We start from the raw sequence: 12,716 nt of genomic DNA, 5'->3' as shown, positions 1-12,716 counted from the left end.
AAATTAGAAGTCTTTTTTAAAAAAAATATAATATAAATGTTTTTATTGATAATGTGTTGTTTAATAAAGAATAAGGAAATAAAGAAGAGTTAAGAAATAAGAAATTTATATCGATATGAAATACGAACTTACCATAGTTTTTATAGCATCATTAAATACATTATAATAAAAAATGAGTGAATAAAGTGTAATTATTATTTTTTTAAATTAAATACAAATTTTATTGAAAGTATTCCAACTTACATAATTTAAGGCACAGAAAATCTGAACAAATAAATAAATAAACAAAAGTGGTTGGTGGTGCCTTGACATCATCGATTCAGTGAAAGAACTGCCGGCGAACCTTCACACGCTTGATCTCCACGTGCTACACAGGTGTCATCCCAATATATTGTCCGTACAACTCGATCCTTCTCGCTATAAAGCCACCACTCTCCCCCTCCTCCCTCTCTCTTTGGCGCTCACTCTCTCTCTCTCTCTCTCTCTCTCTCTCTCCTCCACTCGCTATGGATACGCTGCTTGAGGCTCCATCAATGGCGAAGCGGCCGTGCGTGTGCGCCAACGATCCTGTTCTCCGCCACTCTCACTGTTGCTTAAACCCAAGGGTTTCCCAATCGGACCAAATGGAGGGTCTCCTGGAGGCGTTTCTCGAACTTTCCGATTCTTCTGGTCCCTCTCTCCACCTCTCCTTCGAGAAGCTTCTCGATTCTAGGGCTTGTGATTCCGATCAGAACCTGTTGATCGATCGCGCGCTTCGATTGGGCTCAGCGCTGCTCGAAGCGGGTAAAAGATCTGCTCGGAAGCGCGCTTCGATCCATAACTCGCTGACCTGGGCTCTACCTCCTGATCTCACCATCAAGGTGTGTTTTTCATTTGGAAAAGTTTGGTTGTTGGTCTGAAAATTTTGGCCCTTTTTTTTAGGATACTGTGATTAGTGAGGATATTGAAAGGAAAGGGGAGGAGAATGTGAATTTGAAGATTTTGCCTTTTATGTTGTTGTAAACCTTTTTAATCTCCTGAAGTGGAAAATCTATACGATAGAATCCTGGTCATTGTATTCGGTTTAGTTAGAATGTGGAATGGATGATTTATCTAGCATTTGAGCTTTTTTTAAATTTTTTTTTTTTTAAGTTTTCCTGCTTTTTTCTCAGCTACCAAACAGATTGTTGTAGAGTATAATTCAAGGATACTGCTTTTTGGTTTCTTTACTTCGAGTTACATAATGTTGTGATTTCTTGAGTTGTTCGAGAAATATGTAATGTGTGTGTTTTTGTTTTTTGTTTTTTATGGGATGGAGAAATATGTAGTTGGAAACGATGAGGTTTTATTTTGGGATTTTTTTAGTATTTTCAGATTAGATTGATGTTTATAAATTTGGTTTTGGATGATGGTCACAATTAGAAACGAAAATTTCTTATCTTTTAGTGTTGAATGGATGGAGCTATGAGCTTCATCTCATTGCATTCTTTGGTAGTTCGAGATGAGATGTATTATCGTGTTGTAGATTATAGCATGATCAGAATGGCAGGAGTGATTGTCCTGGGATTGTGTGAACTGTTGTTGCCTTGAGGTAATAATTATTCTGAGAAAATAAGCTATAAGATGTTGGACTGCTGCCATATCTAGAATGAAGTATGAAGTTGAAAAAAAGAATCTTGGTTCTCATGCATGCAGGTATCTGTAGGAGGATAAACTTTTGAGTCATTCTTATATTGTGACGAGTTCGAAAATTTCCTTAATTGTCAGCAAATAAAAAATTCCTTAAATGTAGGCAAATACAAAAATCTTCCTTACTCTGAAGATGTGTGAAAAAAGTGGTATAGTTGGCAAATAAAAGAGTGCTAGTTTCCATGAAAAAAACCTGTTGGAAGATCAAGTCTAATCCAAATAGTGCCCCATGTCATGCACATAATAAGAAGGATATTTTGTTGAGCTATTTTTATTATTTTCCTTTCATTTCACCTTTTTGTGCCTAAATCCAAACAGAATCTAAATAAGTTAGAAATTGGATCGGGCAGCAAATGCAAACTAACCCTGTTTTTTTTTTTTCTCTATAGAAGGAAGTGGATCCTCCAAGTAATTGATTATGATGTTGATGTGCAGGTATTTTCTATGTTAGATACGCAAAGCCTATGCTACACTGCAGCTACTTGTTCAATGTTCCATAAGTGTGCCATGGATCCTTTGTGCTATGCCAATATTGACTTGACGACAGTAGTTCCAAAGGTCAACAATGCAGTTGTATCTACAATGATCCAACGAGCTGGAAAAGTCCTTCAGTAAGTGTTTGTTATCTAGGTATTTTGGCTGGGTTCTACTTTCCTTCATATATTGTATTTTATTTTAGTCCTTCAAAAGATTTGGTTAATCATGTACTTTTCATTAGTGTTCTTGTGATATTTTCACTTTTTATTCCTATTAAAAATTATTTTCATCTTTTCTTATAGATCTAATGAACAATATTAATCACATAGTTTTTTATATCGATTTCGATATTAAAATATGTTCTTGATATCAATAAAAAACTTTAAAATCTAAACTGTTTTGGGAAATAAGCTTGCTGAAACTATTACAGAAACTGTTTTAAATCAAATAGTCTTGATATGATTAAATCATATTAGAACCAAGACCCAAGAAAACATTTCACTTGTAAAAGCTCAAGATTTGTATCAGATCCCAGGGGTTCAATACTATTTAGTACCCACAAAATATTGAACTTTGAGGGAAAAAATTGAAGAATTTGTTAGTCTTGAAGAAAACTAACCAGGCCATAAATAACAGTTTATTGAGGAAGGAGGTGCGATTTCTTATCTAATGTTTCCGGGAATTGCTTTGTCTTATTTATTTGTTGGCAATGCAATACCATATTGTATGTTGTCCATAATGTCATTACTGCAGGCTTATCCAGTGTTTATGGGGAGTTTGAATGTTTGCTACCAAGCGAGAACTCTGAATAGGGTGGTTCATAGTTGCATATTTACAGGAATGGTGCATGCTTTAAGCTCATTTTGAGGCTAAGGATCACTAGGCCTGATGTTATTGAGTCATCAATGGCACAATCAATCTTTTATGTATTTTAATGTAAAATATGTATGTGTATATGTGGAAAAAGAATAGTGGGGTGCACATGTGAAATTTTTACAGTAGCAGTCTATTCTAATTATGAAAAGATTCCTGCATGCACTGTCAACTGCTGACATTAGGCAATCTATTAAGCTGCTCTGACCCCACCATATTTGACCACTAACTTATCATGCCGATGAATTCAACATGACCTTGACCCATTTGGTCTAGGATCAATGTTGGTCCCACCTTAGTTGGGTTTGAGAGTCCAATGAACAAATTCCTCTTGTTCATAAAACTAGGCAGGACAGTTCAGTCAATTTATTAAAGTCAGAATGTCTATGGGTGTTAGCATTTATACAAGCATAATAGTAGGCTGTTTAGTATTTAGGAAGAAGGATGATGTATCAAATTGTTGCAGTTAGAAAGTTCATGAAACTCTCTTACACTACTCAAATAGTTTGAAGTTATCATTGCACTACTTGGCTTTTCTTTTTTTTTTTTTGACTAATTGATCTCTTTAAATAGTTCTTAACACAATTGTTCCTAAAAACAGGTCTCTTAGGCTTGGTATAGTTCCTGGCCCAACTTTGTCACCTGGATCTTCTCAGCCATTGGTTTATACCATCAGGAATTCTGTAGATGCAGCTGGCTTCTCATGGAATGATAAAAGATCTAGACAGGGGAAGGAATCATCCATTCTTTCCAGATCCTGCTTAACTGCTCTTAGTGGGGATAGTGGTGCTGCTGGGTATGGTTGAGTACTACTCAAAGAGAACCTGGTGTACATATACATGTGTATGTGACCTGTTTTTTTGTTCTTAATCTCTACTTCTATTTATTCATTGTTAGGGCCCTTTTGAAAAGATTGCACCTTTACAACATTGAAAGAATGGATAACACAGCACTATGTGCAGCATTATCGGCTTGCCCATCTCTCCTTGATCTGGAAATTGTTGGCCTGTAAGTCTCCTACCTGGTCTTTGCCTGTGTTTACCTTTCCTTTTTTGGTTGGGGTTGGGGGGATTGCATTTGGAACATCATAAGATGGCATTGAGCCTTGCTTTCATTCTAGACATGTTAGTACTTAGTTCAAAGCCCTTCAATTTGTCTGCACATGATGAGATATGCTTTTGCGTATATTTGTGAATGAGTAGTTACATTGTGATACAAGATGAATGCACAATAACACAATTAATGTGCAACTTTTGATCACCCTTCCCTATTGTTGTAATGTCTCAGAATATGAAGTAATGAAGTTCTGTCTTTCTTATTAGCATGCCATGTAATGTACAATGTCTTTGATAGGAAAAGAGTCTCTTTTCCTTTATATATTAAAACAAAATGTATTTTGGTGTATCTTTAGTGAATGCATGCTTTCTTTCATATGGTATGGATTTGTAATCTATCCTTTCTGTTAGTAACCAGTATCTTTGATAGGGTAAGAGATTCTTTCCAATCTGCTGTATTCTTGATGAAAGGATATGATTTGGTTTTATGCCTCCTTGCTCAATGAATGCCTTTTTGCTTTCATTTGGCTTGCATTCACAATTTGGCTGTTTATCTGTTCCCCCCACCCCCCCTATATGCCAAGTTTTTTCAAATTTTTATGAGGAAACATTCTGTTTCTTCTGAACAGGCATGTTGAATTAAGGCAGACACTGATGTCAGTGAGCACAAATTGTCACTTGATAGAGCGTTTATTCTTCGAGTCTTCAAAAACAGGTATAGTTCCTTGTTCAATGTTTTCTTTGCCTTCAATAGAAAGCAAATGTTGTTTTCTTTATTTCATGATCTGAGAAAACTCTGCTCACTACATGTCTTCAATTTTCAGGTAGAGATGACAGTTTGAAGTCACCAACCTGTGTTGATCTGGTAAACAATTGTCCTCATCTAACCTCATTGGCACTTAGAGGGTTTAAGCTACACGACTATAAAGTCCGCATACTTGTTAAGGTATTTTCCTGTGCTACTAGAAAAGATTAGTTGATTTATAATGCGAGCTTTACAATGCAAGCTTCCTGAAGTACATTTCTTGCTCAATGGGTTTGCGTTTCTATGAAAGTTTAGGTAAAAATATAAAGCTAAAATGTTTCTATTTTTTCCCCCTCTAAACGAGGGAATAAATATGTCCTTTCTGTTAGGCTCTTTAATCTAATATCTATTATTTGCCTATTGGAAAATATTTTACCATTAAACTAAAACATCCAAAACCGATGAACTTTTGCTTGATTGTCAACTTAGTGAAGATTCAATTATTACTTCCCTAAAATATTTGAATTTACTATAGTCGTTTGGGATTTGCCAAAAGCTATAAAAGCTGGTGATTGCATGAGTAAAGACTGTGATATGGACCATATGGTTAACTATTTCCATCATCTCAGTTGGAAAATCTGTCCCATGGCTTTGTTCCTTTAGTCTCTATACAACCAGCAAAACTGTAGCTTGATTCCATTCCCTGTGAGTGGGGAGATATGGAAAAATCCATATCTACTTACAATTAGTCAATTTTCTGATGTAGGCATAGAGCTAAAACTGCACCATTGTCTGTGTGTCCACATTATTCAAAACATGGGCACACCTCTTTCACTCTTTCTTTTTCTTCTTCTACTTATACTCTTTCTTTCTCTCTCGTTAAATACTTGTATTCTTTTTGTCGAAGATGAGGATGGGATTCTTTTCTCTATGATCTAATTCGGTACTATCATATTGAGGAAGTAGTTTTATTATATATAGTTTTTTTTTCTCTTCCTTTTCATTATTAAGTATTAAGTATGAAAATAAAGAGAATGAAATGCATCAAAGTACATGCTTAGTGTTTTTTGGTAGTAATAGTAAAATATGAAAAATAGAAAAACATAAAATTAAGACTCTATTAATTACAAGAGTGCAACAATAGTATCCATCATCAAAGTTACATAGGACCTTGTTCTAATAATAACTGTTGTTAGCTATTTTTTTAGTTTTGCAGTTTATGCAGATCTACATGATTAATTGTCTTAGTTTTGACAGTCGGATTTATCTCCACTTTGTTGGAATTATCCATCAAAATTATAATGGGTTAGAGACTTATGTTGAATAGTTACTACAAATCTAATTTATTTTTTGTTTCCTATAGAAGGGATGATTATGGGATGTCTTGTTTGTTAGGATAGAGGTTAAAAACATGACATGATGTAATAAAATTTGGAATTTATTAATTAGTTTCACTTTTATCTATCCTCATTCCATGCATTATACTTTATGAGTATTCTGAATTGCATCTCTTGCAATGTACATGACTTGAGTACATTAGGAGTTGCACGAAATATCCAATTCATAGGTTCCTTGCAAGTAAATGATTTGTTTACAGCTAGTTCATGGGCTTAGGCAATCCATTAGAGGTTGTAGTGCACAACTTCCTAATTGGAAGAATAGTTGGTCTTCGCCATCGAGGTGAGTTTCTTATCGTGAGTGCATTGGTGTGTATGATAACACATTGAACATAACGTATAATGAGTATTGATATAAGGCTATTGGGTGGTTATGATTTCACCAAGCTACTATATTGTAATATTTCTCAACCTTGAGAGAATATTGAGTTTGTGCTAAAATCAACACTAGCTTTGACTTACAAGTGAGATCCTAAAATAATCATATATTTTCTATGGATTAGGTCACTATTGATGGAAGCCAATAGGAATAGGTATTTTCAATAAAGGCACCATGATATCTCATGAAATTAAGACAATATGCGTCTTTGGATAATCTTAAGGAGGTGTGTTCATGTAAATTATGGTCATAGTAGTTCCTTAAGTAGAACTTGACATAAACTCTTGTTGAGTTGAGATATGTCAGATAATCACACAATAGGAGGATATGTAACTCAAGAATAGTAGAGGTAGTCTTGAGAGGTTGATAGTTTTCACCTTGTTAGACTACGAACATCATCTCATAGGAAGACTATATACAATGGATGATGGGTCACAAACTCGAGCACTTAATGTGTTGTTATTTACATAGGGTATTGGAGTGCACTTGATTTTCTATAGTAGGATGTTGAATCAAATTCATAATTGGATTATGAGGGAGTTAGTATTGTCCTATGGGTCCCAATTATTACCCCTTGAGCTCATATACCTTGTTAGTATGATTTATGAGGGTTGGATTGACTCTTGGTTCATTTATGTGTATAATGGCGTTTTCGTAATTTTACAAGGTTGCACAAGGGGTTAGTGAATGATATTTTTGAATTGGGCTAATTGATTAATTGGATAGCTCTATTGGGTTAATTAATTAATTAAGATTCTTTTTATGCTAAGTTTAGTGACCAAAGCCCTTGGTGGACTTAAGTTACTTAAACCTAATAGGGAACCGTATAAATACCCATTAAGGCTTAGGGTTTTAGGCTTTTGTTTTCTTCCACCATCTAGAGAGATAGAGCCCTATCCTCCAAACACCCACCATTTGTGTCACGTCCCAAATTCTAGGCAACTCGAAATTCAATTCGTGACCTTAGGTCAAAGATTTGACCCTAAGGGTTATATCTATCTAAGCTAACTATCAATCTTGATAATTTGATTTTTTTTTCTTTTCTTTTTCTCAACAAAACAACATCTAACCCTAAATAAATTTATTAAGCTAAGATTTACTATATCATATTATTTTATTTCATTTTATTTAGCTCCAAAATTAACCATCACCTGTTCACAAGTATAATAAATTCACCAATCATCTTCTCATCCAAAAGCTCAAATATTTACAAAAATGTTTTTCAACAATAAAACGTAATGAAAGTTACAAAAGTTCCGATAACTCAAGTTAGTACATGCCAAAATATAATATAACTGAAAACCAACCACTATTGTGGTTCTTTTACTTTCTGGACTTTTTGGAACACTTCCTGATCTTGTGGTTCCTCATAAACTATAACTACATCTAAAAATTTTAGAAAATAAAAGGGTGAACATTTCCACATTACTCAGTAGGGTGTTTTACATCCACATGGTTTAGAAATTCTAGGTCAATAAAACGCAATCATATACTAAAATGTAATCTTACATCTACATTATATACATTAAATGAACCACAACCATACACATTTAGATCAATTAGAATTATCACTTTTCTTATTCAATCATATGTCTAGCATATCAATAATTGTAAATTTACAAAATAAATGAGTCATTTTAGTCTCGAATAATATATTCAAACATACAATTGATAAATAATACAAATCTTTCTTCCAAATGCAACATGATGCAAATGCTTACATGCAATCAAGCAATGCACTATTGTTCTTAGGCTTTTACCAAAGGATACGCGTCCGTACCCAAATACACTCCACAGTTGGTGTCTTCCTGGGGTAAACTTTTGAATCTTTCACCCTAGGGATCTTACTCCCTTCTTAATTCGCTCTCTCTAGGGTCTTTCCATTTCTTATTTCTCTTTTCTTTTCATTTTTGCCATCTTTGGGGTCTTTTCATTCTCATTTCCGTTTCACACAACCATTTTTTCAATTTTTTTCTTTTTCTTCACACAACCATGACTTATATGAAGTGCAATCAAATCATACCTTAACATCCACAATTTTCCAAGACTTAATTCTATTTACTCCCATTATATTTCATAATTTCCAACAATCCACACAACGATTTTTCTTCACTCTAATCACCACAACATCACAGAAAATTTACAATTAACTTGTACATCATCAAAACATAATTTAAACCTTAGTCACATAAATCTTATTTCTTTCCAACATGCTTAATAATTTCCAACAACCAATATAACAATTTTTCTTTCACTATATCATCCCAAATATCAAAGAAAAATTCCCAATAATCCAAATATCACAAAACATAATTTATAACCTAATTTTATTAATTCCCAACAATCTCTAATATAAAACAATCATTTTAAGCATATCTCAGTACTCAAAATTTTTAACAAATAATTTTCATTATTTTCAACACTAATATATCACCAATAAATTTCTATAATTTCTAACATGACAACAATCATAAAAATATATCAACTAATATTCCAATAAAAAAATTTCACAACCACAACAATCCAGTTAATTCTATCACAAGAACAACAATTAAATACCAACAATTCTAATATTTTTATCTTGCATTAAACTTTTAGTCACTTCCCATTTAACATTTTCAAAGCAAAACTAAATCATTTTACACATTTAGAGTTTCCAAAAACAATCTAAATGAAAACTATATGACAATCTATTTCAACCCAACAACTCACCCATTTCCATGGAGGTTTTTGAAAGTAAATAAAAGCAAAATGAAAAGCCCCAAATAAGTCAAGAGAGAAATTTAGGGAAAACACACCCCTACCTGTACAGTAGAAAATCCAATTTTCGGATAAAAAATCTGACTCCATAGAAGTGTTCACCACGTTGAAAATTATCCCTGTCTGAAATTTCATCACAATTGAAGATCGTTTCATAATCGGATCGGCGGTGGTATGCGGACAACGACCTCCCATGCATTTCCCTCTTTTCGTTCTTTCTTTTCTTTTCTTTTCTTTTCACTCCCCCCGCGCCCAACAAGTCGTTTATATATATATAATTATTATTAAACAAATTTTGAAATACCACGCATGTCCTTTTCTTTTAATAATAAATTAAATTACTTTTATTTACTTCACACTCCACAATTATAAATTATATTAAAATTATGATTTTCTACCTTACGAAAAATACCATTGTATTCTTAATTAAATTTATTACAAAACATCAAACTATTATTTTGAATATAATAGTAGTCATATAGTTGTGAATAGGAAGATTAGGAAGTGTTCCAGAAAATAAAAGAGCCATAATAATGGTTGTTTTTCAGTTATATTATATTTTGGTATGTACTAATTTAAGTTATAGGAACTTTTGTAACTTCATTATATTTTATTAATTGAAAAACCTTTTTGTAAATATTTGGGCTTTTGGGTGAGAAGATGATTGATGGATTTATTATACTTGTGAACAAGTGATGGTTGGTTTTGGAGCTAAATAAAATGAAATAAAATAATATGATATAGTAAATCTTAGCTTAATAAATTTATTTGGGGTTAGATATTGTTTTGTTGAGAAAAAAAAAATCAGATTATTAGGATTGATCGTTACATTGGATAGGCTTAACCCTTAGAGTCAAACCTTTGACCTGGGGTCACAAGTCGAATTCTGAGTTGCCCAGAATCCGAGGTGTGACAATTTGAGTGCTAAGAAACAAGTCAAGCGAAAGATCTTGGGTATACAAGACTTCCGGCAGTTGCAAGATTGATCTTCATCAAAAGGAATTGATTTATGAACATCCAAATCTTCAAAGATATTTTTGAAACCATAAATCTAGATCCTTTATTATTAAAAATTGTATCTTTGCTTCCATTGCAAGGATCTAGATGCCCTAGGTAAGTTTGCATGCACCTAACCTGATTCTATGATAGGAACAGAGTGATTTGGGATTCCCTACATTGTTTGCTTGTCCTCCGAATTAAAAGTTGCTTCTAAATTGGTGATGGAGAACTGTTTTCAGTTGAAATTCCTACAGGTTAATCTTTTGTGGAATTTGTGCAGGGATTTCATAAACTAAAATACGTTGATTTCTCGACATCCTACTCAATCACTGGCACCTTTTTAAGGTAGGCGTTTCTCCTATAGGCAATACTGTTCTAGAATCCTTCCATGGTGCCTATATTTAAAATCTGTCCCCCAAAGTTTGCCTCTGATGAAATTAGCAAATTTGTTCTCATTCAGGAACCTTGGCAGCAGCACTGGTGGGAATCTATTGGAGGTTCTATTATTACGGGATTGCATGCATCTCAAAGAAGTGAGGACCTGTCTCTCTCTCTCCCCTTTCTTTCTTTGTGTCTCTGAAACCCTATATGTTGTCATGCACAGGTGGAGGTTGCTAAGTTTTTATCAGCAATTATTGCAGGAGACTTCAGGCTACTGAGACTCCTTGTGAGTAGATATAACATGCTGACATTCTTACACATTGATTTGTATGTTCATGAAATTTAGGTTTAGTTCTTGGTGTCTCTTATTCATCTGACTATGCATTCAAATAGGACATATCCAACAGAGAAGGTCTAGCATCCGAAGGGGACTGGTATTACAGATGTTATAATTCAAGGTAACAGATTTCTCTTTTGGGATGGATATTTTTTTTTTTTCATTTTTATATTATTTTCCTCTGGTTTTTCTTTTCAATAATGTTTTGGTGCATATTCTGCAGTATGATTCCTATAAAGCAGGTGTCGGAGGAAAGACCTGATATATGCTTGCTGGCTGAGTTCCCTTCAGAGGGAAGGTTGGTTTATATAATTGAAATCCTTGGAACTTGGAAGTAAATATGACAATAGTTGGATAGTTACCACTGTTTTTCTTTTCGGGATTCTGGTTTCTTTTGCAGTATCATTGAGATTGAACAAATGATTGACATCTTAAACAGTGATGCCAGTTTGTCGTCACAGCTGAGCAGCCATTCATCAGACAGTTCAGTGTCTATGAGTTCATCTGAGAGCAGCTATAATAGTGATCAGGGCAGTGGCAATGAAGATGGTCGAGAGACTGGTTATGTAATCTATGAGGAAAGTTCTGACGAGGTGGACATCCTGGCTGTGTAGGAGAAACATCAATGGTTGAAAGACTTGGAATTTATGGCCACTAAATGATTTCGGTACGTCTCACTCTCTCTCTCTCCCTCCACCCCCCTCCCCCGTCTCGCTCTTCAGGTTCTGACTCGTCTTGTTATGCTGCTCTTCATCAGAAAATTTTAGCTGTCCTTAGAGCAGAATAATTAGATTGAGCAGTTCACTTATTTTTAGTGGTTAATGTGCAAACAGTGCAAAACAGAAAGCTATTTGATTTTGATGAAAGCTTTGCTTCATTGTTTTAAATTCAAAGTTAGCCTGGAGATACCCTCCAATTTGTTTAGTCATCTTTTGATTTTGGAGATTCAGAGGGTTGAGATCGTGGATTTAAACCCCAAATACAGAGCCAAACCCAAGATTTCTTATGTTGTGGATTTTGGAAATGGGCACACCATTGACAGATAAGATCAAATGCTATTACATTTGCCTAAGAATCCACATCCAGATTTGATGTGTTCATATTTGACAGGGGCACTCGGGCACCCAGTCAATGTCCTTTTTATAATTTGAGTATTTGTAATATATGTCATGGTACGTATGCAGATTCTCATGCAATATTTCGTGTTTTCTAATTGTGTTTTATGTGATACAAAAACCAGGGTGGAGACTTTTACGAAGTATGATTTCTACTCGCGGACAGTGGAATTTGCTCTAGCTGTGCAAATTCCTGTGGATCTGAGTCTGCTGTAGAATTGCTGTTCGGTCGGTCTATACTGACTTCGGCAAACAGGCCTCTACCCCACGCTTCTCCTCCCCCCACTTTTTTCCTTACTAGGGTTCAACTAGAGAAGCCATTTGGGGGCTTTTCTTTTCCTTCTGTTTGGAAGCAATCATTGGGCCTATGGCTCATGCAGCTCAAATTAATGGCGGATATATATATTTTTGTGATCAACATTTTATCACAATTGTAGTTACTGTGCAGGTATAAATCAATCCATTGGGGATGCCTGTAGCCTGTTCCTTTATAAGTAGCCTTTTGGAATTTTCCATATCATTATGCTATA

The 12,716-nt window shown here is 34.4% G+C and overlaps 1 protein-coding gene across 3 annotated transcripts; it reads left to right on the top strand.

The window, feature by feature from the left end:
- The first annotated feature begins 337 nt into the window (after positions 1-337).
- LOC100254453 (F-box protein SKIP17) lies at positions 338-12,677 on the top strand. 3 transcript variants are annotated; one of them, XR_786136.3, is made up of 13 exons: positions 338-860; positions 2,104-2,279; positions 3,620-3,814; positions 3,916-4,026; positions 4,703-4,788; positions 4,898-5,019; positions 10,634-10,698; positions 10,814-10,886; positions 10,958-11,020; positions 11,128-11,192; positions 11,295-11,369; positions 11,511-11,738; positions 12,312-12,677. XR_786136.3 is itself a non-coding variant. In XM_010653666.3 (12 exons), the coding sequence occupies exons 1-12, from the start codon at positions 507-509 to the stop codon at positions 11,683-11,685; spliced, it is 1,599 nt and encodes a 532-aa protein (XP_010651968.1). In that variant the 5' UTR covers positions 338-506; the 3' UTR covers positions 11,686-11,958. The 3 variants fall into 3 exon arrangements, 1 of the variants encoding a protein (XP_010651968.1); XR_786135.3 differs by having other exon boundaries at positions 11,472-11,738; XM_010653666.3 differs by lacking the exon at positions 12,312-12,677 and having other exon boundaries at positions 11,472-11,958.
- Positions 12,678-12,716: the final 39 nt, after the last annotated feature.

This window comes from Vitis vinifera, chromosome 7 (assembly GCF_030704535.1).
Source record: "Vitis vinifera cultivar Pinot Noir 40024 chromosome 7, ASM3070453v1".
Lineage (NCBI taxonomy): Eukaryota > Viridiplantae > Streptophyta > Magnoliopsida > Vitales > Vitaceae > Vitis > Vitis vinifera.
This window is presented reverse-complemented; position numbering and strand designations above follow the sequence as displayed.

What these genes read in the sequence shown, in the direction of transcription:
- LOC100254453 (XM_010653666.3), top strand. Translation starts at nt 507, where the DNA reads ATGGATACGCTGCTTGAGGCTCCATCAATGGCGAAGCGGCCGTGCGTG. An exon ending in CGAGCTGGAAAAGTCCTTCA is followed by an intron (nt 2,280 to 3,619) that starts GTAAGTGTTTGT and finishes TCCTAAAAACAG; the next exon opens with GTCTCTTAGGCTTGGTATAG. An exon ending in ATCACTGGCACCTTTTTAAG is followed by an intron (nt 10,699 to 10,813) that starts GTAGGCGTTTCT and finishes GTTCTCATTCAG; the next exon opens with GAACCTTGGCAGCAGCACTG.